The sequence below is a fragment of the Eretmochelys imbricata genome, chromosome 1, assembly GCF_965152235.1.
Source record: "Eretmochelys imbricata isolate rEreImb1 chromosome 1, rEreImb1.hap1, whole genome shotgun sequence".
NCBI classification, from domain to species: domain Eukaryota; kingdom Metazoa; phylum Chordata; order Testudines; family Cheloniidae; genus Eretmochelys; species Eretmochelys imbricata.
Window position 1 is genome coordinate 112819321 of NC_135572.1, and position 23748 is coordinate 112843068.

At 41.9% G+C, this 23748-nt stretch overlaps 2 protein-coding genes across 5 annotated transcripts in view; one reads left to right on the forward strand and one right to left on the reverse strand.

Moving 5' to 3' along the window:
• Window positions 1-23748, forward strand: part of TMEM255B (transmembrane protein 255B) — a 110691-nt gene that overhangs the window by 59613 nt on the left and 27330 nt on the right. For all 4 annotated transcript variants that reach the window (XR_013345764.1, XM_077813987.1, XM_077813996.1 and 1 more), the window contains exons 5-6: window positions 16950-17030; window positions 22138-22223. Coding sequence is in view for 3 of the 4 variants with exons in the window: in XM_077813987.1 (XP_077670113.1) it covers window positions 16950-17030; window positions 22138-22223 (167 nt within the window). In the remaining variant the exon portion in view is untranslated. The remainder of the gene's footprint in view (window positions 1-16949; window positions 17031-22137; window positions 22224-23748) is intronic.
• Window positions 2691-23748, reverse strand: part of GAS6 (growth arrest specific 6) — a 131529-nt gene continuing 110471 nt past the window's right edge. Inside the window, exon 17 of the transcript XR_013345758.1 lies at window positions 2691-2917. The gene's annotated coding sequence lies outside the window, so the exon portion shown is untranslated. The remainder of the gene's footprint in view (window positions 2918-23748) is intronic.

Sequence of the window (23748 nt, forward strand, 5' to 3'; positions counted from 1 at the left end):
AGGGAGAGTATGAAAAATTGAACATGTGTTCCCGTACATGGCTGGGGCTAACATAGCTTACATGGTCATTGGACGTATAAGCAGGGGAATGTCAATTAGGAGTAGGAAGGTGGTATTACCACTGTTTACAGCATTAGTGAGACCATTATTGGAATACTGTGTCCAGTTTATGTGTCTGTCCATGCTTCAGAAAGGATGCTGACAAACTGGAAAGTGCTTAGAAAACAGCTACAAGAATGATTTGAGGTCTGGAAAACATGGCTTATAGTGAGAGACTTATGCTCAGTCTATTTACTTTATCAGAGAAAAGGTTAAAAGGTGATTTGATCATGGTGTTTTAGTACCATCGTAAGGAGAGGATTTAGCAGAGATCCCTTTAGTCTAGCAGACAAAGGCATAATGAGATTCAATGGCTGGAAGTTGATGCTAAAAACAAACTGGAAAAGCAGACACAAGATTTTAACAGTAATTATAGTTAACTATTGAAACAACTTTTTTAGGGATGTAGTGGATTGTCCATCATGTGAAATCTTTAAAGCAAGATTGTCTTACTTCAGCCAGAAGTTACAGACTCAACGCAGGAATCACTGAGTGAAATTCTACGGCCTGGCCAGAAGGCGGGCTGTGGTAAGAGCTGGTCAGGAAGCCTGGGCTGTTATGGGGAGTCCTGGACCCTTCACCTATCCTGGATGGTGCACCCTGGGGGGCAGGGACACAGGTTGGGGGCTGCTTTTGGGCCCTGACTCCTCGCCCAGGGCAGGTGGAGGGCCCTGGGCTCCCCATAGCTGCTTGGGCTCCCTACAGTCTAGGGTGACCATACATCCTGTTTTGGCCAGGACAGTCCCCTTTGTGAGCCCTGTCCCAGACGTCCCAACTTTTTTGGCAAAATTGGGCATTTGTTCATCATCAGTTGGCAAGAGCAAATGGGACAAATGCCAAGTTTTGCCAAAAAGAAACTTGGGGCAGGGGAGAGGGGATCCGGGGGCCCCTAGAAGGGAAGGTCTGTTTACAAATACAGGGAGCAAAGGAGCAGTGTGTGTGTGTATATATATTCAAAAGAGAGGGGGAATTTTGGCTGTCTAAAAGGCCCATTCAAATAGGGAAGGAATGAATGAGCGTGAGAGGGGAGAAGAGAAAAGCCTAGATAGCTTATATATAATGTACTGGGCTGGCCGGAAAAGTCTTTTTAAAAAAATAGCTATGGGGGAAAACCAACTATTTATTGAAGACAACAAAGGAACCGTGTATAGTTGGTGAACTTTATTTTACTGCCTTTATTGTTTTAAATGAGTTAGAGCTCCCTATCTTATTGCAACAGGTTTAATAAAGAAAAACATGTAACGATTTAAAATACTTCAATTATTCCTGTGTAACTTAGAAACAATAAATAAATGTTCCTTTTTAAGTGGTTTGAGAAGCTGATGTAGTCAGAGTGTCTGTGCACAGGCTGTGGAGCCAGGAAAATGAGTTCTCTTCCTCGCTAGGTGATGTTTGCTGATTGCATAACTTTGCATTGCCTGAGTTTCCCCATCATTAAATGATTTTTACTTACCTCCCACCAGGGAGTAAGGATTAATTATTTAGCTTTTGTAAAGCAGCTTGAAGTTTAAAACCACTAAATATAAGCTACATATTTATTGGAAAAATACAGGATTGTAAGCTGCTCAGGGCGGGAGCCTTGTCTCTTTATATGTTAAAGAATCAAACACTAATATAAAATAGTGGCAGCATGGAAATAGTTATGAATGAAAATAAATGGTTCAATGCACTAAAAATGTGGCTATATTAAAGTTGTCATCTTGTCAATAAATTGTTTGGTTTTGAAGGCCAAGATTGTAACAGGGTTCAAAAAATAACTAGATAAGTTTATGGAGGATAGGTACAGCCATGGCTATTAGCCAGGATGGGCAGGGTATGATGTCCCAAGGCTCTGTTTGCCAGAAGGTGGGAATGGGTGACAGGGATGGATCACTTGATGATTACCTCTTCTGTTCATTCTCTTTGGGGTACCTGGCATTGGCCACTGCTGGAAGACAGGATACTGGGCTAGATGGACCTTTGGTCTGACCCAGTATGGCCGTTCTTATGAATTAATAACCCTGCTGATACTTGTGACAGTAGTTTTGGAGCCTGTAGTTTTAGGTGAGTGTGGACAGCTGCAGCTGTACACATAATACAACATTATGCTAGAGAACTCTGCCTAAGTGCCAAATATTGTAATAGTTGAGACATGAGGTTTATTTTTAAAACAGTATTGTCTTTTGGTAAGTGTTGGAGACTGGGAGTCCGGACTCTTGAGTTCTCTAACTAGCAGTGATACTTGATTCACTTTGTGCTTGACTGTAGGCAATTCACTTAACCTCTGTGTGTTTCACTATACTCGTGTAAAATGCAGGGAAGGAAAGGGGCTGGGAGGGGGCAGCTCCACATGGGAGTGGGGGGAAGGAGAGGTGTGGGCGGGAGGCAGCTCTGTGCGAGAGGGAGGAGGGAAGGAGAGGGGGTGGGGGAGAATGCTCTGCACGGGAGGGAAGGAGAGGGGTTGGAGGGAGGGCAGCTTCCTTCAAAGTTCATCCTTTAAACAAATTTTCCACTTTGTTTTTTGGTACTTGAGTAACTTGAACATATATTTATTTTAAATGTTCATATTTGTCATGTATTTAGTCTTCATTGAGAAATACATGCTTTGCCAAGTTTAGAAAAGTTAAGTACAAAATGAAGGCGGCATAAATTAATGAAAATAGTATACTGATTATGCATGATACATTTTCCTTACTGGTTTGTGTGTGTCGTGGTGCAGTTATGTAGATGCACCCACACACCAGCCCACCGGTGCTTATTGTTGAGCATTGACACGGTATATTTAAATATTCATGAACTTCTGAGATGTACTTGAACTTTGAAATGTGCAGTGATGATTCTGAGGAGACAGGAAAAAACTCACAACATCTGAACAATCAAGACACACATGAATTGATGAACTGATTACTCAATTTGGGCCATCTTAATTCATGGTAACATGCATTCATAGAGTTAAGGCCAGAAGGGACCATTAGATCATCTGGTATGACCTCAAGTATATCACAGGCCAGTAACTTCACCCTGTTCACACTATATGGAGCACAATAACTAGTCTTTTACTAAAGCATAACTTGTGTTTGGCTAAAGCACATCTTCCAGAAAGGCATTCAGTTATGATTTAAAGACATCAAGAGATGGAGAATTATCTATTTCCCATCCTGACTATTCCCCCGCTTCCCTTCCCTACTTGTAAAACCCACATCCTTCCTCCTTCAGCTTCGATGTATATTGTCGTCTTGCTTGTCTGTTGGGCTATGTTCAGGCCCTAGTCTTGCAATCCCATCCATGTAGGCAGATCCTTTCACCCTTACTACTGAGACCTATTGACTTCATTGCGGCACTCTGTGAATTTGAGGGTTTACCTCAAATGTGGATACGTTTGCAAGATCAGGGCCTTTGATTGAGTGTGTCTTGGAGCAGGCACCCGGCTTCCATTTGTTTTCTAAGCACCTTGCACATTTACAGGCCCTATAAAATAATAAGGGGGGACTTGAATGATCATATATCCAAATAAAATGCTCCAAGTAAATGCACTCACTAGTGCAGTGGTGAGCAGCCTGTGGCCCACAGGCTGCATGCAGCCCGTCAGGGTAATCCACTGGTCGGCGCAAGACAGTGGCCATGATTTGCTGTTCCCAGCAAATGGAACTGTGGGAAATGCCGGCCAGCACGTGCCTGTGGCTCGCAGCTTCCTGCAGCTCCCATTGGCCGGGAACGGCGAACTGCAGCCACTTGGAGCTGCGGGCGGCAGTGCCTGTAGATGGCCAATGTAAACAAACTGTCTCGTGGCCAGCCAGCAGATTACCCTGACGGGCCATGGTCTGCAGTTTTCCCACCACTGCACTCGTATCTTCCTCTTTCCTTTTCTTTAACGTGAAATAAAAGCAAAAAGGAATTATAAATGTAAAAAACCTACCTTAATGCAACAAGAAGTTTTATATGATTAAAATATCAAAGTTAGGAACTTCCAGAGTTGTGGTTCCCACAACAACCATAACTTTGATTTTCCTGATTTTTGTTTTTAAAGACTGAGTTATTGTAGTATTAGGAGGAGGTTTTTGTGTTTTTTTTACTTAATATAGCTCTGTGTTATGTTGCCAGCAATAGATTAAATAGTTTGAGTAGTTCATGTGATTGGGTGATTGCTCAAATGACACAATGAAGTTATAATCAAGACACAGCAGTCAGTTCACAGAGTGAACCCTATAATCAAGCAAAGTAAGTAATCAAATATAATAAGCAATTAAATGTATAATTGCATGAAGCAACAACTAAAATCACAGCTCTGAGTAATATCAATCAACTGTTTAGTTAAAATACTACACTAAAGCCAAAGTAAAGAGCTCAAATATACAAAATTATTATTTATTATTGGCAGTTCTAAGGCCCCCCTCTCCTTCCCCTGACTAGAATATCTAGGTGCTGATGCTCAGAAAATTAAAAACAGTATTTCCAGTGCAACCCTGAGGGCTTGTCTACACTTACAGTGCTGCAGTGACACAGCTGCACCACTGGAGTGTTTAGTGAAGACTCATCCGACGCTGTCAGGAGAGCTTCGCCCGTCGGTGTAGGTACCCCCATCTCCCCAAGAGGCGGTTGCTATGTTGATGGGTGAAGCCGTCCCGTCAACATGGGGCTGTCTGCACTGGGGGTTATGTGGTATAACTGTGTCTCTCAGGGGTTTTTCACACCCCCGAGCAACGTAGTTATAATGACATAAGTTTGTCGTGTAGACCAGGGCTAAGAAGCCAGAGCTGCCTGTTGCTGTGCAATGTGGAAGGTAACGCAATTGGCAGCATTAGTAGCCAAACTGGAGGAGAAAAAGTAGCTCCATTGCACTTTCCCTCTAGACTCCCTGACATCCCTGCATTTAGCAGAGGCCCCCCTGAATGCAGGCAGTGGGGGAATGCGCTGTATTAGGGGTTGGGGCAGTCTCTGCAAGCTCCCTCTGCCTCCCCGACACTCTGTATCCGGGTAAGAGTCTCCCTAGGCTTCACGCTGGTCAGAATCTGGCCACATGTTGTTTTGAGGTCTCTTGAGAGGACTGGACCAGCTGATACACACATGCACGTTTGGGGGAAGATCCTGGCGACTACCATGGCAGTGCAAAGCAGCCGGAAATGTGGCAGCTCTGGCTCCATGAGGATCCTCACCGAAGGAGTTAGGGTACAGGAGGGGCTTCTGACCTGGGGCAGGGGGTTCAGGGCGAGGGTTCCAGCCAGGCGGCACTTTCCTCAGGCAGCTCCCGGTCAGCGGTGCAGCGGGGCTAAGGCAGGCTCCCAGCACTGTGGGCAGGCTCCCAGCCTGAAGCGACCAGCATGTCCTGGCCCTAGCTGGAGGTGCAACCAGGCGGCTCTGTGTGGTGCACACTGCCCACCCCTGCCGGTGCCGCGTTCTGCAGCTCCTATTGGCCACGGTTCCTGGCCAATAGGAGCTGTGGAGCTGGCACTCGGGGGCGGGCAGTGCACAGAGCCCCTGTGGCTACCCATGCGCCTAGGGGCTGGACACACTGGCTGCTTCCAGGAGCCACGCAGAGCCAGGGTGGGCAGGGAGCCTGCCTTAGCCCCACTGCGCCACGGACCAGACTTTCAATGGCAGAGCCGGGGTTTGAGCACTGCCTGGGCGCTGAGGAAGCCAGCGCCTGTGGGAGCCGTCATTGGGTGAGCTCGCTCTCCAGCCCCAACCCTCTTCTAGGACCTCCCCTCCATACCGGGCTGGGATTAGAGTGGCAATGCTGGTGTGGAGGGTGCAGCAGGCATAATAACATGTAAAATACACAGGCATGATAATGTATGAAATTAACAAACCAATAGAGTAATTGGCCCCACCTCTGAAAAGATATATTAGAATTGGAAGAAGCACAGAGAAGGGAAACAAAAATGATTGGGAGTATGGAACAGCTTCTGTATGAGGAGAGATTTAAAAGACTGGGACTATTGAGCTTAGAAAAGAGAGGACTTAAGGGGGGACATGATAGAGGTCTATAAAATCATGAGTGGTTTGGAGAAAGTAAATAAGGGAGTGTTATTTACCCTTCACATAACACAAGACCCAGAGATCACTCAATTAAATTAATAGGCAGCAGGTATAAAACTAACATAAGGAAGTAATTCTTCACACAATAAACAGTCAACCTGTAAAATTCATTGCCGGGGATGTTGTGAAGGCCAGAAGTATAACTGGGTTAAAAAAAGAAATTAAATAAGTTCACAGAGGATAGGTCCATCAATGGCTATTAGCTAAGATGGACAGGGATGCAACCCCATGCTCTGGGTGTCCCTTAACCTCTGACTGCCAGATACTGGGACTGGATGACAAGGGATGGATCACTCAGTAAAATGCCCTGCTGTTTTCATTCCCTCTGGGGCACCTGGTGGCGTTGGCCACTGTCGGAAGACAGGACACTGGGATAGATAGACCTTTGGTCTGACCCAGTATGGCCGTTCTTATGTTTCTGAGATGGCACCGCCATACATCACACACACACACACACTCCCCACCCCCCCAGTTGCAAAGCCTAGCTCTGCTACTACTTGGCAAGGTTTCTTACAGGTTATGTCCTTGCCTCCTTCACTGGGATATAATTTCCTGTCCCTTCAGGAGCACAAGGTGATCATGATGAGTTCTATGATGAATGTTCTGAATTCTTTTTTCTTTCCCAGGGATTTGTCTCTGGGAGGGGAAATTATGGTCCATAGCTGGTAAAAGTGCAGTTATTTGGACTGAACTCTGTCTCCGTTATTTTTATGTTCTCCTATTCTCTAAAAGCACAAAATACCCAATGAACTGGCTGTGTGTTTGTGACTGACGATAAATTGGGACACTGTGATGCTACAAAACCAAAAGCCCTGGAAGTGAAATATGCAATTGAAAGGAAAGTGTGGAAGTCCATGAACATTAAAGGATAAGGTCACTAGGATTGTGTGGAGAAGTTTGAAAGAAAATAATTGTGAAAAATCTGCCCAGAGGGAGAAAAAAAAAACAGAGTAAGGCTGGGTGTGAGAGGAAAAATTAACTTCTCTGATAACTCATACCTTGTTTTTGTTCTGGCCATTCTACCAGCTCTCTCTCTAGTTATTATTTTATTCTGGCTAATACCAAAGTTCTCACTGCTGTTCTTACCCTACCTGACATATCAGTTGCTTTTGAGTCTGAGCATCACTCTTCTCCTTCATTGCCTGGGCACCTACATCTTGCTAACTCCACAGTGCAATGGTTTTCTTCCCTACTTAACATGACTACTCTCTCAGGTTACTCAAGGATAGTAATTCTTTTTTCTCTAAATTGGTATCCCACAGGCCTCTGTTCTTGTTCCCCAAAACTTTTTCTTCATATTTTGCCCTGCTTGTCAATGTTATCTCTGCTGACAGGCTACAAAGTTATGGGCCAGTCTCTGGCTATGGTTAAGGAGTGTACTGCACAGGCTGGGTGGAGGTCAGCAAAGGGGTGTGTGCAAAAACAGCATACAGCATATATTTGCATTCCCAAAATCCTGCTGCTGTGCATAGGACGGGCCCCCCCAAAGGCATCAATCAGAGTAACCCCAAAGCTAAGTCATTGCAAAGGTGCTGCAAAGAGCCTTAGAATCAGGGCCTAAATTTTTCAATCTGTTTAACCAATATTTGTGCAAAAAAATGTAAACATGATATTGATCAGTTGAGAGAGGCTGATCATTAGCACAATAATAAGATTCCCTACCCCTTTGGAATTAAAACTGAGCACGTGCTGTCTTGAGACATATTGCAAAACTTTCCCCACACATTATCTCTCTTAAAATAGAAAAGGGAATAGGAAAGGTCTGATTTCTAAACAATGAGTGAGATTCTATTGGCAAGCCATTTTCTGAAACTTTCCTGCTACTCATGGGACCACCTATGCTTCTCACTCTCATAAGTAACAGATTTTTCGAGTCTGATACTGCATGCATCTGAGGGTAGAGATTGACCTATTAAAAGGCCACCTTTTACTACAGAGGCACTCTGGTACTATAGTGATGGAGGTAAGATAGATGGGTAGATAGAGAGATAGGAGAGGAACAGTGTGAGTGTGTGGGTTTCATTTTAACTTACTAGAGATTCAGAAACCATCACAATATATTTAAGTACTTTATTGTGCTTCTCTGCCCATCGCATACCACTATACGTGTTGGTGCCTGTACTACATTCGAAAAAGCGAGCCTGTCATTTTTGCTATTCTGAACTGGACTAGTTGCAGTGCTGAAAGCAGAACCAATGCTGTGGTTTTAGTAACCTCATTTCCTCATAAAATAGATTTATTTCCCCATCATTCCTAGGAATGATTTATCTTCCATGCTGCACTTTCAAGGGCCTCTTTTTACAATTCCTATTTAACTTGACAGGCTGGGTCCTTCTCTTCTCTTGACACTTTAGACTATTAAATAATCTTTTAAGTGCTTTCTAATCATTTGGCACTTAGAGAGCTAGTGCACAGTATTTTAAGAGTGTTGGAATGGACTTGGGGTTGACTGTTTGATTAAACGTTTCTTCCAGGCTTTTGCTTCCATTTAAAAGAATATTGTGGAAGTAATTTGCATTAAATTGTTCATCTTCATTGACCAATTTAAACAATAACATGCACTGCATATGTGTGCGCACTTTAACACACTATACGCTTTTGGTCTGAGCAGTCCCACCTTCTGTTGGAGTCAAAAGGAGGTGCTGGTACTCATCACGTTTGGAAATCAACAGCATCTTTATTAGCAGTATTTTCATTCTTCCCTCCGCTATGTTGTTGGTGTTCTATCTATCTCTTCTTTCTCTGCCATTTGCTAGTAGCTACTGGATGCAGTCCTACAGAGAGCCTCCTTCGCAACAGGTGCAGAATCCTTGCATGACACTTCAGTTTTAATTTGCATTTGCATCTAACACAAAGAAAAAGGGCTAGATCCTCTGGTCTGTGCAGACCAAGACTAGAATGGGGAGGGAAAAACAGAGCTGACTTTAAAAAAAATGCAGCAAAAATATCATGGAAATCTTTAAAAAAATGTTCAGCAAAAATTCACATTTTTAAAAAATGTTGACCCTTTAAGCTGGCCAAAATCAGCAAATTAAAAAGAAAAGGGGGGGGGGATTATATTGTAAAAAGTTTTCATTGACATTTTAAGAAATTATTTTTTTTCCTAACAGCTCTAGGGAGAAGCAAAATAAAGGTGGCTTCATGTCATTTTTATGCCCCCCCCCATTACTGTACCAATAAATGCCAGGCTGCTGACTCTGCAGAGAATTATGGGTGCAAATCATGGATTCTGGGACATCAGTAAGAAGAGACAGCCCTGTTCCTCTGTTTCCACCCTCCCCTAGACTTGCACCTTGCCTACTTTTTGAGGGGCATGAAGGAGACATGATGGTGGTTCAACCAGTGTTAACTGCCACATGGATTCCTGCCTGGAAAACCATTGGGGTAAAGTGAGTATGACCCACAGAGAAGCTGCTTCTCAGATGATGCACAGAGCTCAAGGCAAAATGGTTCTGTGGGATTAGGTGAGAAGTGGGATTATGTCGTGACAACCTCTTTTTGAGACGGTTCCCTCACTCACTAATTTAGTTAGTCCCCAGTATGGCACAAAATGAAGGGGAGCATGAACAGAAAGAAAGAAAAGCCCAGAGTTAATATTCTGTGGCTTCTAACCTTTGGTTGAACTTTACTGTACTGGAGATGATGCATATATTTTCCTCTAGAGGGCAAACATGCTCTGCCTAGTATTGAAACTGCAACAATATTTTAAAGTAACACAACCCTATTTTTAAATGCTATGTAAAATGGTTACTTGGTTAATTTGATTTCATTTGTTTATTTAAATAAAGTTCAGTTGTAGCAGCACCCATGGTTGCTACTACAAGTTAATAGTACATTTGAAAATATAGTTTTCTGCACTACCATTTTCAGAGCAGGTTGGACAGACACCTGTCGGGGATGGTCTAGATAATACTTAGTCATGCCTTGAGGGCAGGGGACTGGACTAGAAGACCTCTTGAGGTCCCTTCCAGTGCTAGGATTCTATTACTGGCAGGGCATTCTTTCTGTTAATCCACCAGGCAGCCAATGTTTCTTTCTAGAAGATGAGCGACCGCTATTGTTGTTTATTGTGTATTTTATTTTCTTGGGCCCTACAAGGGCTAAATCCTATAACGTTATGGTGGCATGGAATGGGAGGGAGAGTTCAGGGGTTCACAGTATTACTTATTTCCCCAGTGGTGAAATTATGCAAAATAATTTTTTTTTACAAGAGTACATGAAAGGGTCTGTTTTTACTGAAAAAAATTGCAAACTGCAGACTGAATTTTGTACACCTTTACACAGAACTTCAGGAAGTGGAAACTGAAAGTAACTGTCAGAGAGAACAACTTGTTCATGGTTCCACAATGTATAATTTTATGCTTAAATTAGTGGTTGCTGGGGCCAGGTGTACAAAGGGGGGGTAGAATATTCTATTCCTATGAATTATACCCTCTTTACGACAACACTGAAAATTCTACCCTACATATTCAACCCAGATATTCACTAATGTCCTGCTGGTCATAGGGAAGAGAAGTTTCTTGTAACATTTTAAAAAACACAAGATTTTTATTTATATATGAATCCAGAAAAATTAGGGAATTGATCATTCATAAGTCACTGGGATTTTCTAGAAGTTACTTTACTTAGCAGCCACACATCTTCCTTTGAGCTTTGTCCAAATGATTTAATGTCCTCTTGCTAAAGAAACAGTTTTTGATCAGAGAGATTTAGGACTGGTAGGAGCTCCAGAACACTTCCCTTCATATTAATGTAGTTTTTATAGTAACTGAACACAAAGGCATCCTGCCCATTTTGGTTGGCAGACAGATGATTTTGGAATTCACACTTACATTTGCCCTGCTGCAGTAATGATGAGGTAACATACAGCTGTGTATTTGCATGTCTGTTTCCAAAAAGGCAACCGATAGCCTGATCTTAAAGAGAATTAGAATAACTAGAAACATACAGATATGTGTTTGGAACCAGAGTTTAGTTGTTACACAGGAAAACTATCTCTGGAGAAGTCTTGTCTTATCGTGTGTGGTTTTAGATTTAGATCATCTTGAAAAATCTTAGCTACTATCTGTAATGAGCTCACAACTAAACTCAAGAAGTACTCAGTGCAAAGACCTAACTTATCAGCAAGAAACAAATGAGAGCTTCTATAGCCATTAATCCAGTATTGAAGGATAAAAAAAATAGAAAAATAAAAAGTAGAACTTAGTGTATAATTATTTTAATTAATAATGTTTCTCATCTGCAACATGCTGCATAAGCATTACTTACGAAGGTTTATGCTTGTTACAGCCTTCAGAAACTGTAAGATGGGGCTCAGATGGAGAGAACATGGAATATTCTTTGTATTATCTACTATATATATGTTTTTTCCCTAAGGAAACAAAAATTGGGATAAGAAAACCTGCATTCCATACCTGAGCTAAAAAACCAAACAAACCCAAAAACCAGCTGTGCCAAATCTGCTGGAGATGTTGTTCAAAGGCTATTTTATCCTTCAAAAATTGCAATGGGATGCTGCCAGCATGTAGGAGAATGTGGGTTTTGTGCCATGTGCTTTTAAAAACAGCAGATCAACCAAACCAGAACCATATGCACGTGGGCCAGAATCTTCTCTTTCTGGGGTTAACTCTCCTCTCCGAGCCTTCTGTTTGTCAGACCTATGTCCTAATATGCGCGCCAAACTCCAAAACCAAGATGGAAGAGGGCTACAGTTCAGTCCCTTTGTGTCTGAAATTATTGTTCACAAAGGCTGAGACTTATGTGATTTGGCAGAAATTAATAGGAATTGAGCATCCAAATCCATTAGATGGTTATGGAAATCTCAGCCTAAAATGTAAATCCTAAGAGGTCCCTGCAGGATCCAGGCCAGTGAAACCCCAGAAGTTCACAGGTGCTTTTCAGCTGCCTCATCTTGTAAAGTGCTAAGGCAAAATCTCGTCCCACTGAGCTCAGTGACAAAACTCCTCTTGACTTCCCTGGGGCAAGGATTTCACTCTGAGTGCCCTGTGCTGAAAATAATATCAGCGGGAATGTAAATACGCTCAGCACCTTGCAGGATCAGGCCCCATGGCGAACTGCGTCATTCCATCTTTGCAGGATCATGTAATAGGGTACACACACAGTGCTATTCTTTCCCTTCCCGCTGCTTTTCAAACAGCAAACAACATTGTTGGGGTAATGCCCTTTTAACGGGAGATGGTTCAGAGTGGGAAGACTGGAAAGCACCACTAGTCATAGACCTGCTGAGGAGTGCACAGGTGAAACCCTGATTTACTTACAAAATGAAGCTGAATTTTGTCTAGCAATTTAGTTATGTGCCACAATGAATTCATTTTTAAGAAAAATTGTCATTTTCCCCAGTACTCCCGGGGACTGGAAAAGAGTAGTTCTTAGCTCATGCTAAATATACATGTTGTTATTTGTATCACCATAGCATCTAGCTGCCCTAGCCATCTCTTCATCTCTCTGTGGGTAAATTAAAGAATGTCTTTTTATAATATGTCAATGGCATTTTTACTGTGTGTGTATAATGTGCACACACTAAAAATGACATCAGTCTGTTTTAAGGTGATTTTAATAGAACCTCTTTAATTTGTCTTCAGTACTATTTGGGCATGTAACAACAGGATATTCTTGGTGGGAAATGTTAGAGTTAATGTTAATAGGTTAAATAATACGTATTAGAGTATAAGAGTACACATACTGTATTTCTGCAAGTGTTGCTATACATATTAGTGTCAAGGAGTGGTAGTTATCTCATATGCATATGCAGTCTGCAGATAGCAATATAAAGAAGTCAGACAGCATTTTATGAGCAGTCCAGCAGGAATACTTTCACGGCTTTAAAACATGGTTCATTTTCCTTTGTCATTACATGGAGTAATAAAATCATTTAAGCGTTAATAAAGTATGACATACTGTAGGATAATTTTTAAACACTTTTTAATGTCTCTGTGGTTATATTCTATGTGCCTCTTAATCTTCAGGCAGACCGCATTGTATATGAGCAAGTAAAAGAAAAAAAAAAAGTTAAATCATGGTTCTTATTGATTTTACTTTTCAGCAGCCTTAATATACTGCGCAATCAAACCTTGATGACTGCATCCCTGGTTTATTGATTTATTTGGGTATCTGAATAAATTAAATATTAAATAATCTTTAGTATCGTTGTGGGTCATTGAGCTGTTAAATCTGAACCCATCACCCAAATAAAAACGTAGTTCAGCAACTAAATTTAGGCTAATGTACACATTGAGAGGCATTGATTGTGATCAGAAAATTTGCCCTCTATATTCAGATGACTTCATTTTCAAAATTAGCTGCATACAAAAACATATGGAGTTACCATACTGTTGCACCAAATGAATTAATTGTACTTACAGTGGCCACTACAAGTCAAAGGCCTGATCGTTTCCCCCACACAACATTCCAGTAAAACAATGATTATTTTGAACAGTTTGGTTAATCACCCCCCTTCTGCTCCTAACCGGCACAACCAAGCAGTGTGGTCACATCAAGTGCCCCCTCCATGGCCAAAGCAATAGGGAGGAGATTAGCAATAATTTGTTTGTTGTTAAATAGGAAAGAGACGTAAAGGGTAGAAACATCATGTGACCTGGGAGAATAGAGTCAGAGGCCTCTTCCTATGTTTGGTGCTGGAAAAGGGGGAATTCTCTCACTTCCTCTAAAAATATGTAAGATCAGCTGTGTTTGACAACATTAGCACTGAGCATCTCTTGGAAGCCTTCTGACAGTGCAGGATATTAGCACAAAGAAAGATTACCTCCAGCACTTCCATTATCACATATGAAGCTTGCTTCTGCTGTGGACATAATGAATGGCAATTTTTAATTAAGTTACCGATGTCTATATTGGGAGCAAGCGTCATTTCTCTTGGTGTTGTGCTCCTTTTCAGCTCTGCTCACTAGTCCTCTCTCTCTCTCTCTCCCCCCCTCCCACCCCCAAGCAGTGAAAGAAGTTACTGCTAAAGCCCAGTGTTTTCCCAGAGTAGAAAAATACCCTTCAAGTTTTACAAATGCTAGAAACAACATGTTATTTCCATCACTCTGGTATTTTCTGTTCCTCCAAAGAATAGGAGTTATTGAAGCGATTCATTCTCTACTTGTGTGGTATAAACAAATATTATTGGATGCAATGTTAGGCTTCACCCAACCCTTAGGCCAGTTGTCTTCAAGCTATTACTTTAGTTTGTCAGGGTAATCAGAAGGTCAAAGCAAGTAACATGACGAATGAGCTGTATTAATCTACCTGTCTGGTTCCTGCAGGGCTCTGCATTTTCTCTGATTGCCTTGTTGGGTTTTATAGATTTATGCAGTTCATTATAAAATAATGAGAGCAGATCTTAACTAGCACAGCCCTAGCTTCAGCTGCCAGTTTACACCTGGTTTCAACAGGTTTTGAAACCAAAGCCGCTACAGTAAAGGACAGGTGAGGGAGGGTTGAGTTTCTTCTAATGGGTTACGAGTCCTTTGCCCGTACATTTGCAGGAAAAGAGGGTTTTGGTGGATAATGGTGTTCACACCCCTTTACTTGAGGTGCTGTTGCTTTTCACTATGTGATAAAGCTGTCTCAGAGCTCTTCAGTTGTCTGGACTAGGGTTCAGCAACATATTTAAAAACCTGCACGGCAAAATGCTGGAATTTTTTGTGTGTGCCAGCTTCATTCAGACCTACTCCTCCCACACTTTGCTTTGCTTTGTGAAATACAACTGGTAAGAGAGATCTGTGCAGTCAATAAATCCCTCCCCTGCACACACAGAATCCACAAAAGGGATTTAGGGATTACAACACTCATTGTCACAATGCCTAGCTTTTAGGTGCCTAGAAACCTCACAGGAACAACGCTGTGATCCACAAAGCCTGAGTTCGGCACGGAGGCTCCCCATACCATGAATGGGGGGAGAGAGAGGGGCCTTAGAATGGGATCCACACAGCAGCACTCTAGGCAGGAGCTGCCTAAACTATCCAATGAAAGATGTCAACAAGAGGGGTGTGTCCTGAACAGCGAGCGCCCCTCTTGGAGTTTGGCACCTCAGTCCAGGCTGGAGGGAAGAACTTATTTCTGCTTGTGAGTCCCACACCAGGGGAAGTCAGGCATTCAGCTGCCTAAGTCATGTGCAGGGCCCAGTCCAGTAGGCGTGCTCAAAGTCTTGCTAATTCTACACAAAGCAGGGGGAGGAGGGCCCCTCTGAAAACCTTTAGCCTGGTGGTTCAGATACTCACCTGGGATATAGGAGACCCCGGGCTCAAGTACCCCTTCTGCCTGATGAATAGAAGATGGATTTGAACAGGAATCAGCCAGCTTGCAGGTGAATGATCTAACCACTAGGCTATGGGATAGTCAGAGGTGGGGCTTCCTCAATCTCTCCTGTAGAAGCTGTTCCACTTCAATTATATAATTAAATAGGCCAGAGATAGTGTTCGAATGACTCTATATCCCAGTGGTCTCAGCACTCACCTGAGGGGTAGCAGATCCCTGTTCAACTCATTTCTCCTCATCAGGCGGGGGGGCTTGAATTGGGGCTCTCCCACATCCCCACATGAGTACCCTAACCATTGGGCTACAGGTTATAAGGGAAGTTGTCCTCCTCTGAGCTATTTTGTGTGAACTCACCAAGGGGCCCAGTCTGATAGGCAGCCTCTGAGCATACCTACCGGAGTGGGCCCCACGTGCCATTTAGGTGGCCAAACACCTATCTTCCCCAATGTGCGTATCACTCTGGGTCAGAGGCAGGAGATGGGTGCCTGGACACCTCGAGGAAGGCAACAGAGTACATGCTCAGAGGCAGAAATATAGGCAGTAGGGAACTTGTATTGCAAAAACGTAGGTGCTGAGGGACTTTAGGCACCCACAGGGTTAGATGGCAGCTGAACAGGTGTTTTGTGGCTTGCAGTGGTGCCTAAAATGGGATTTAGGTGCCTAGTACTTTTGTGGATCCCACTCATAGTCCTGAATTTAGCAATGGCATACATCAGTAGCCTTCAAGTGGTCATTTGCTGCTTGAAAGCATGCCCCTCCCTGCCAGCCGGTGGATATTCCTCTGAGGCTTTCCCTTTGTGTTATCACTGAGGAGATTTTTGCATCAAGAAAATGTAGTAAATTTGTGTAGTGAATATGTTTGAGAAAATCACAATCATTTTGCAGATATTCATGAACAGAAAAAGAGGCAAATATTTATTCACTGTGAATTATGAGCTCAGCTCTAGATTTTCTCCTTCATATCACTACTGTCTTTTCTTCAATTTAGTTAGTTAGTTAGTTAGTTTATGAGAAGAGTTAGCGCTTTGGGGTCCCATAGTATGAAAAATTGAGTGGTATATTTAAAGATCCTATTTTATTTTCTCTGTTTTCTCTATGGCAAAAGACTCTTAAAATCTTTAAAAGTAAGGCATTGTATTTTAAAATAAACTACCAAATACTTTGTTAATTCTAAAATTAATTGGATTAGATTTTATACGTGGGGAAATAGTGGCCATACTGTTCTCAGAAGAGTATGTTATTCATCTGACCTCTGTGTGGAAGAAGGCAGTAGGGAGGAAAAAAAAGGTATTAAGTGATTGAGATGCTGGTCTGTCAAAGGAGGCCATTGGGTCAGAGAAAAATAAATTATCCGTGCACAGCCTAGAGGTAGAGCAGGCAAGGGAAATGTAACCCTTTGCAACAGATTTCTGAGCAAATACAGATTGGAAAGCAGACGGCATTGCAGTGCACTTTGATTGGTCACCTAACATGTTCCTTTGGCAGTGGGGGATGATATTATGACGGCACAGTTATTCTGGCTTAGATACTTTCATTAATATTTTTTCTCCTTGCAGGACCCTAGACCTTTGTACACTAGAAGGTGTCAGTTTTATTCAAGTGGAATAGGATTCTTATACGATGCCTACCAGACAGAGGTAAACAAAACGATATCATAGCTCATTCATTTCCTTTGTGATGTTCTGAGGGGTTCATTAGAAGCCCAAATGTTCTTTTTTTTTCCCCAATAGCACCCTCAATAATTTATTTCTCAGAAGATCTTTTTGAGTTGACTATAATATTTATATCACGTATAGCCATTCCATCTTTATTACATAATCCTCTGAGGAGGTTTTGCTGCCTGGACTATTGTAGTAAATATCTAAATTAATAAATTTGCATTAGCCAGAAAACTTCAAATCTCTACTGTAATCATCTAATATAAGCCAAGAATGTCCATATTCTGTATTCAGCTTCCCTTTATTATCTCAACCATATTAAAATGGCAGGAAGAATAACCGTGCCCAAATAGATTGCCTCCTGAAAAATCTAGACTTAGTTTTTTTCCCACCTATGTTCCTTAGTATTGCTATTCATTCTGTGTTTTTTCCCTCAAATGTGGGATTCCAAACTGGTGGTAGCAAGAAGGAAATAAAGCAGAGCAGAACTGAAAATAGACACAGTACTAGGGTTTACAGGAAGCCAGATATCCATAATCACAGTTCTTTCCACAGCTCTGAATAAGCTTATGGGAAATGTTACTGTTAATAATATTAGACAAGTCAAGTCTTTTACAAGTGTAAATGAGTAATGCAGTTGGAATCAGAGCATTCCGTAGTTTATTTAAGAAAATATATTAAAGGAATATTTTACTGATCTTCTTGCTGACCTATGTAAATAAGACATAGGACCTGTGTCAGCATCTTTTCCCATAATTTTAATTCCCTCTTCTCCCCACAAAATAAAAAATACCAGTGATATGTCTACCAAGTAAACAGAACTATTTCTCTGCTAAAGTGAAGTTGATTAAGCTTCCCTGTGGATTTTCTCAAGCAGACCACTTGATTCTAAAAAGCATCAGAGATATTAGCCAATGTCTTGAGCTCCTAGGAATGTATAAATTTGAGCAGCTTTGAGATCTTTGCCCTCTTCTGGCAACAAAAAGTAATATGGGTTTATAGCATGTTTAGTTTAATGCCCTTGTAATAAATTCTTGTCTGGTTGTCCACTGACATGTTTTTTTCAATTGAATTGATCTGGATTTCTGTACACTAATCCAGAGATACTGATCCACAGCTGTCAAGTTTAGCTTTTGTTTTTTTTATTTTAGCCAACTGGTTACCAGCTGGCATGACCCATGTTCCATGCAAATTTCTCACCAAGAAGGCAGATTATTTGCTTGATGCAATTCTCCTGAGCACAAGTTTCCTTAGAAAAGCCATTGATAGCGTGCAAGTGATACATAACTGGTGGAGTTTTCTCGTTTCATTTTCTTCCTTTGGCAGAAACAGATGGAATTTGATTTTCTTGCAATTACTCTGATGTGAGAACATCTCTTAAATTGGTGTTGAGGGCATGGAGAGGCACAACCAGGCAAAACATGAAAAAGATAATAATCTGGTCTCTGAAATGAAGGAATGGGACTTGACATGCAGAATAACCACAAGTGGCACATGATTTAATGCCTGATTCTGTCCCTTTTGCTCACATTGAGTATTTATTTGTTTGGATTTATTCACTACTCTCATAAAAAGGAATGCCTGTTCTTGGCACTCCAAGCACATTTTAGAAATGCAGTTTTAAAATAGACAACTCCTGTAACCGTCTCATCCAATAATTAGCATATATCATAACACAGAAGCTGATATCTTCCTCTAATATACACCCAAACTCTTTCAGACAGGGCAAATGTAAGGGCCTTGCAGCATGCCTTGAATGTTGACAAACTAGGACAATTTCAAACCAAGAGTGAGTCCCAAAGCCACGGGGTGATTGCAGAGAGTGGCCTCCCAGGTATCACAACTCTCTTGTACAAATGGGGCATCAACTCTGGAGTCCCTCCTGATCTCGACTCTGGCAGCATGGCATAAGGAGAGAGGTAGTCTTTGAGATACATAGGTCCCAGGCCAACACAAACATATATGATAGGATAAAACCAACCAGCAGCTTAAATTTTACCTAGTTGCCAATAGGTAGCCAGCACACATCCAAAAGCTCTCGTGTCATGTGGTGCCAGGTAGATGCCCTCTGTAACAAGCAAGTGGCTAAGTTCTGCACAAACTTTAGTTTACAGATAGATGTAAGATGCTGCCACATGTCATGCAGTATAGTGGCACTTGATTAGACTGCAGTAGTTACTGAAACTAGTGCGTCTCCTCGTAAAGTAAGTTACTATTCAGTGTGAGGAAGTATAGCAGAATCAGGCCCTTGGTGATTTATACCTTCAGTTCAGGAAAGCACTTATGCACGTACTGAAGTCCCATTGACTTGAAGTAAAAAAGACAGAGGTAAACAAAACACACCATAACTCAGTGGGCTTGTGATGGAGTAAGATATAGCTGTATCAAATTGTGAATTCCTTTATGCATTGCAGCTTCCATCTTGGATTGTAACCTTCATTGTGACCTTCATTTCATAGTGTAACCTCCACTTTGGATTAGAGCATCCATTTTGTATTACAGACTGAACACATGTATACCTTGCCCAGGGCAGGGTTATTGTGATATATACGAGACACACATCTTACCCAGCAAAGAGGCTTGACACCTGGTTGAATGAGTGTGATAGTTAAGTTAGCACAGAGCAATCAACCTTTGATTGTCTGTCAACTACTAGACCATCTTCAAGGGACAGTGGACTCTGCACATAAGCCAGGCTGGGGGAAGGGTCTAGAATTTCCCAGCTGGGAGCACATGGGCAAAATAGGGACAGAGACAGTATTCAAGGGTGGGCTTCTTTGATCAGGAGGGCCGACCATCACCATGTGCCAGAAAACAAGCTTGGAAAGAGAGAAAAGGCAGGGGAGACTCTCCCTTGCCTGAAACGCTGACCAGATCTCAGGCTTTCGATTATTTTGCAAAGATTTCTAATTCTCTAGTGGTTTCTTATTAGTAAAGTCCTGTGGTTAAGAAATTCCTTTGCTAAGCCTGTATTCCATACTTGCCTGCCACATTTTTCCTGAAGGGGTTAATTGAAACCCTCAAAGTGCCCACAGGAAGGTGGAACTCTGAGGGGGAATGTATAAGCAAATGTGGGAGCAGGGGGCTCAAGAGGGCTGAGGCGTTGGCTTCAGGGTCTAAGGCAGACAGTCTGTGGGACCCCACATCCCAAAGAAGGGGAGCAGCCATGAAGTCTGCCCCTGGGAGTGGGTCCCAGAGACCCAGAGGTGGGAACAGTGACCAAGCTCTTTCCAGACTCAGGTGGCTTAGCAGCATGTGAGATCCAGTGGTTGGGTCCACACAAACCAGTCCTCGCAAAGCGGGACTAGGCCAGGTTGTGACAGGACTCATCGAGCAAACTCATTGACTTCAATGGGATGTAGGTTCATACTTAAAGTGAAGCATGTGCTTAAGTACTTTGCTGAGTCTGGGACCTATATCATGTTATGATGTTCTCTCAGTTAGCTTGTATCCATTGTATGGTGTCTTGGCCTATGCCAAAGGCACGCTGCTTTTCTTTTTCTTTTCTTCACTAGCCTCATCAGTTGTGGGCCCTGCACAAAATCCATTGGTTTCAGTAGGAGTAAGATATTACTTAATGTGAGCTAGGGTGGTAGAATCAGATCCTAAACCATGTGCTAAACCATTTGTGTTTGCTCTGCATATCAAGTCCTACATCTGCATTTCAGTGACCACACTTCAGTAACCTTTTTCAAGTTTTGGCTGTTGTGCCTTGACCTCCTCCTCTTAGCACCAATTTAAGAGATATTCTTGCATTTACTGTGAGGGAAAAACATCAAATTCCATCTGTTTCTGTCACCTACTTTCTTTGTTCTCTCCTTAGTCTTTGTGAAGCCCCCTCCATTTTCTTCCTCCCCCATCTTCTCTGATTTTTTTAATTTGAGCTGTTCATGTCTTCCAGAGTCACCATATTCTCTCATGGAATAATACCTTATTGGATGGGCATGTGTGGCAGAGGTCATTTCACAAGTGCTTTTCAAAGGCAGCAATTTATTCCTAAGCATGTTGCTACCATCTCTTTCATGAGGAGAAAGGCTCCATTCACTAGTAAATGCTTTTTTCATGGTACAAACAGAACCTTTCTGAATGGTCACAGAATACTTTTAAGAAAGAAGGTAGCAATATTGTATTTTCCATACCATTAGCCAGTTTAACACTGACAGCAGTTCCAATATTTTGAAATTCTATTAATAAAGCTAAAGACCGCAAAAAGAAACTTGCCTATAAAATATTACAATGAGCCTGCTATGTCAAATAGAAATGATGTATGCATATTACATTGTAAGGGTCATTAAAATGATCTCTTGTCTGAATAGAGGGTGACTTGCATATGTCTGCATTTATATGTCTGTTCTCTAGAGTCCATAGTCTCACAAATGTATTCCAGAGCTTGCTGGAAATGGTACTCATTTGCTTAATTGCTTGGACTTTTTTCCTATTATATTTTGTTTTTTGTTCTAATTTTTTTTATTCTGGTGTAATAAAAGCTGAAGGGGGAAGGAGTGAGACTTCAGGAGACGCAGAGGGTTCTAATAGGTAGACAGAAAGACTTAATATAATTTACTAGAGAATATTATTATTCATATCTCTGGCAGCAGAAGGGGGTCTTAGTGTAAATGAGAATCAGGCCCATGATATCACGTTTAGATTACAAAAAATAAAAATGGTGAACAGATTTGATCAAACAAGTTCATGACAGCAAAGCCTTATAACTTCTGGGGGAAAATATTTTCAGTGTTTTTATGGTGCTTTAAACAAAAATGCAAGAACTTTTTCTGGAGTTATATGTGTTTGAATGCTGAAGACACTCTGGCATCAGGTCGTTTGTACAGTTACTCTCCAGTTTCCAATCCAAAAGGAATGTTTAGATACCTATCAGTTATTGTATAATGCTGTAGTCCTACTGTGGCCTCTTTGCCTGCTTCCTCCCCTTTGGGTGAAAGACAATTTTTGTACCAGTACAAGCACCTGAGAGTAAACCAAATGTGTTACTTCTATGTGGTCAGTGGGATGAATTGCAAAATGGTGGCCAGGTCCTGTAGCTACAGTACTTAGACTAAAGAATGGTCCCTTCTCTTATTCCCAGGTAACGTGTTACACCTTAAACAGCAAGTGCCAGCTGAGGGTAAAGAGCAATACATGCTATTGCTGTGACCTGTACAATTGTGAAAAGTAAGTACATGTAAGCAATACTCATCTGCTCTATCAGAATGTTTATGTTTGTTTGTACAGTATGTGTATTTCAGAGTACAGACCCTTTGCATTTAGGCCAGTATCCCAGGAATCAGCACACAGCTGGCTAGCAGGTGATAACCCTGTGTGAAGGCACAGGAATACTCCACGCCCCAAATTGCAGAGCCAGTGCATGGCCAAAAGCCGCAATAGCACCCACACTGCCTGCAGCACCATTCTGAGAGGAAATGGGCCAATGGATTCACATAATACAAATATGGCATTCAGCCGCACAGTAGTTCCCTATGGTGAGGTCTGTACTGCACCAGAGTGTGCACTTCCCAGATCCTGTTCTCCCCTCCCCACAGACTTGTAGGATAAACTGTCTTTGGGGGCCCTGCTCACATGGTTTGCCCCTCAGTGCTCTTATTATTTTAGTAGGTTTTCTTTAAAAATTGTCCGTAGGATTTTGTTATGTGGCCACCAAAATAAATAAAGCACAACCTTGTAAAGATTCTTTGGGGAGCTTGCATTACAATTTTCAAAATTTTTCATGTGTTCACTGATCTCTGGGAAGCAAAATTAAAGGAAATATCATTTCCATGTCAAAACTTTACATCATAGGCAGGGCCTTGGCGTTTTCACAAGCATTTATGTGCTCAAGGGATTTTACTCAATGGCCATGAAGATAGGTATGGTATAAAGGAGAATGTTGATCCTATTTCCTAAAGATTTCCACTTTAAGTCAATCTTACCAAAACAGAGGCTGAGAAGATATAACAGTGGAAGTGCCTGAATATGCTAGTCAAGTAACAGTAGGTGACTACATCGGCCCTTAGAGAGAGGCTAGCGCAGATGGGCTCAGAATCGTGGTGCAGCAGGCTGACGTGGCCTTCCCTACCTGGCAGATAACACAATTGCCAAACAAAATAAACACGAGATTTATTTCCAGACTGAAGTCCCTTCCCAGTGCCTTCCTTATTGCACATGTGTACATCAGTACCATTGCAAGCAGCATCATTGACATAAAACACAAGAACAACCATACTGGGTCAGACCAACGGTCCATCTAGCCCAGTATCTGATCTTCTGACAGTGGCCCATGTCAGACGCTTCAGAGGGAACGAACAGAACATGGCAATTATTGAGTGATCCATCCCCTGTTGTCCATACGGAAGCTGTTCCATACCCTTCATCATTTTTGTTGCCCTTCTCAATACCTTTTCCAGTTCTAACGTATCTTTTTTGAGATGGGATAACTAGAACTGCATGCAGTATTTAAGGTATCAGGGTACCATGAATTTGTATAGAATCAGAGAGTTAGGAAGGACCACAAGGGTCATCTAATGGCATTATGATATTTACTTTCTTACTGTCTATCCCTTTCCTAATGGTTCCAAACATTCTGTTAGTTTTTTGAACTGTCGCTGCACATTGAGTGGATGTTTTCAGAGAACTATCCACAATGACTCCAAGATCTCTTTCTTGAGAGGTAACAACTAATTTAGATCCCATCGTTTTGCAA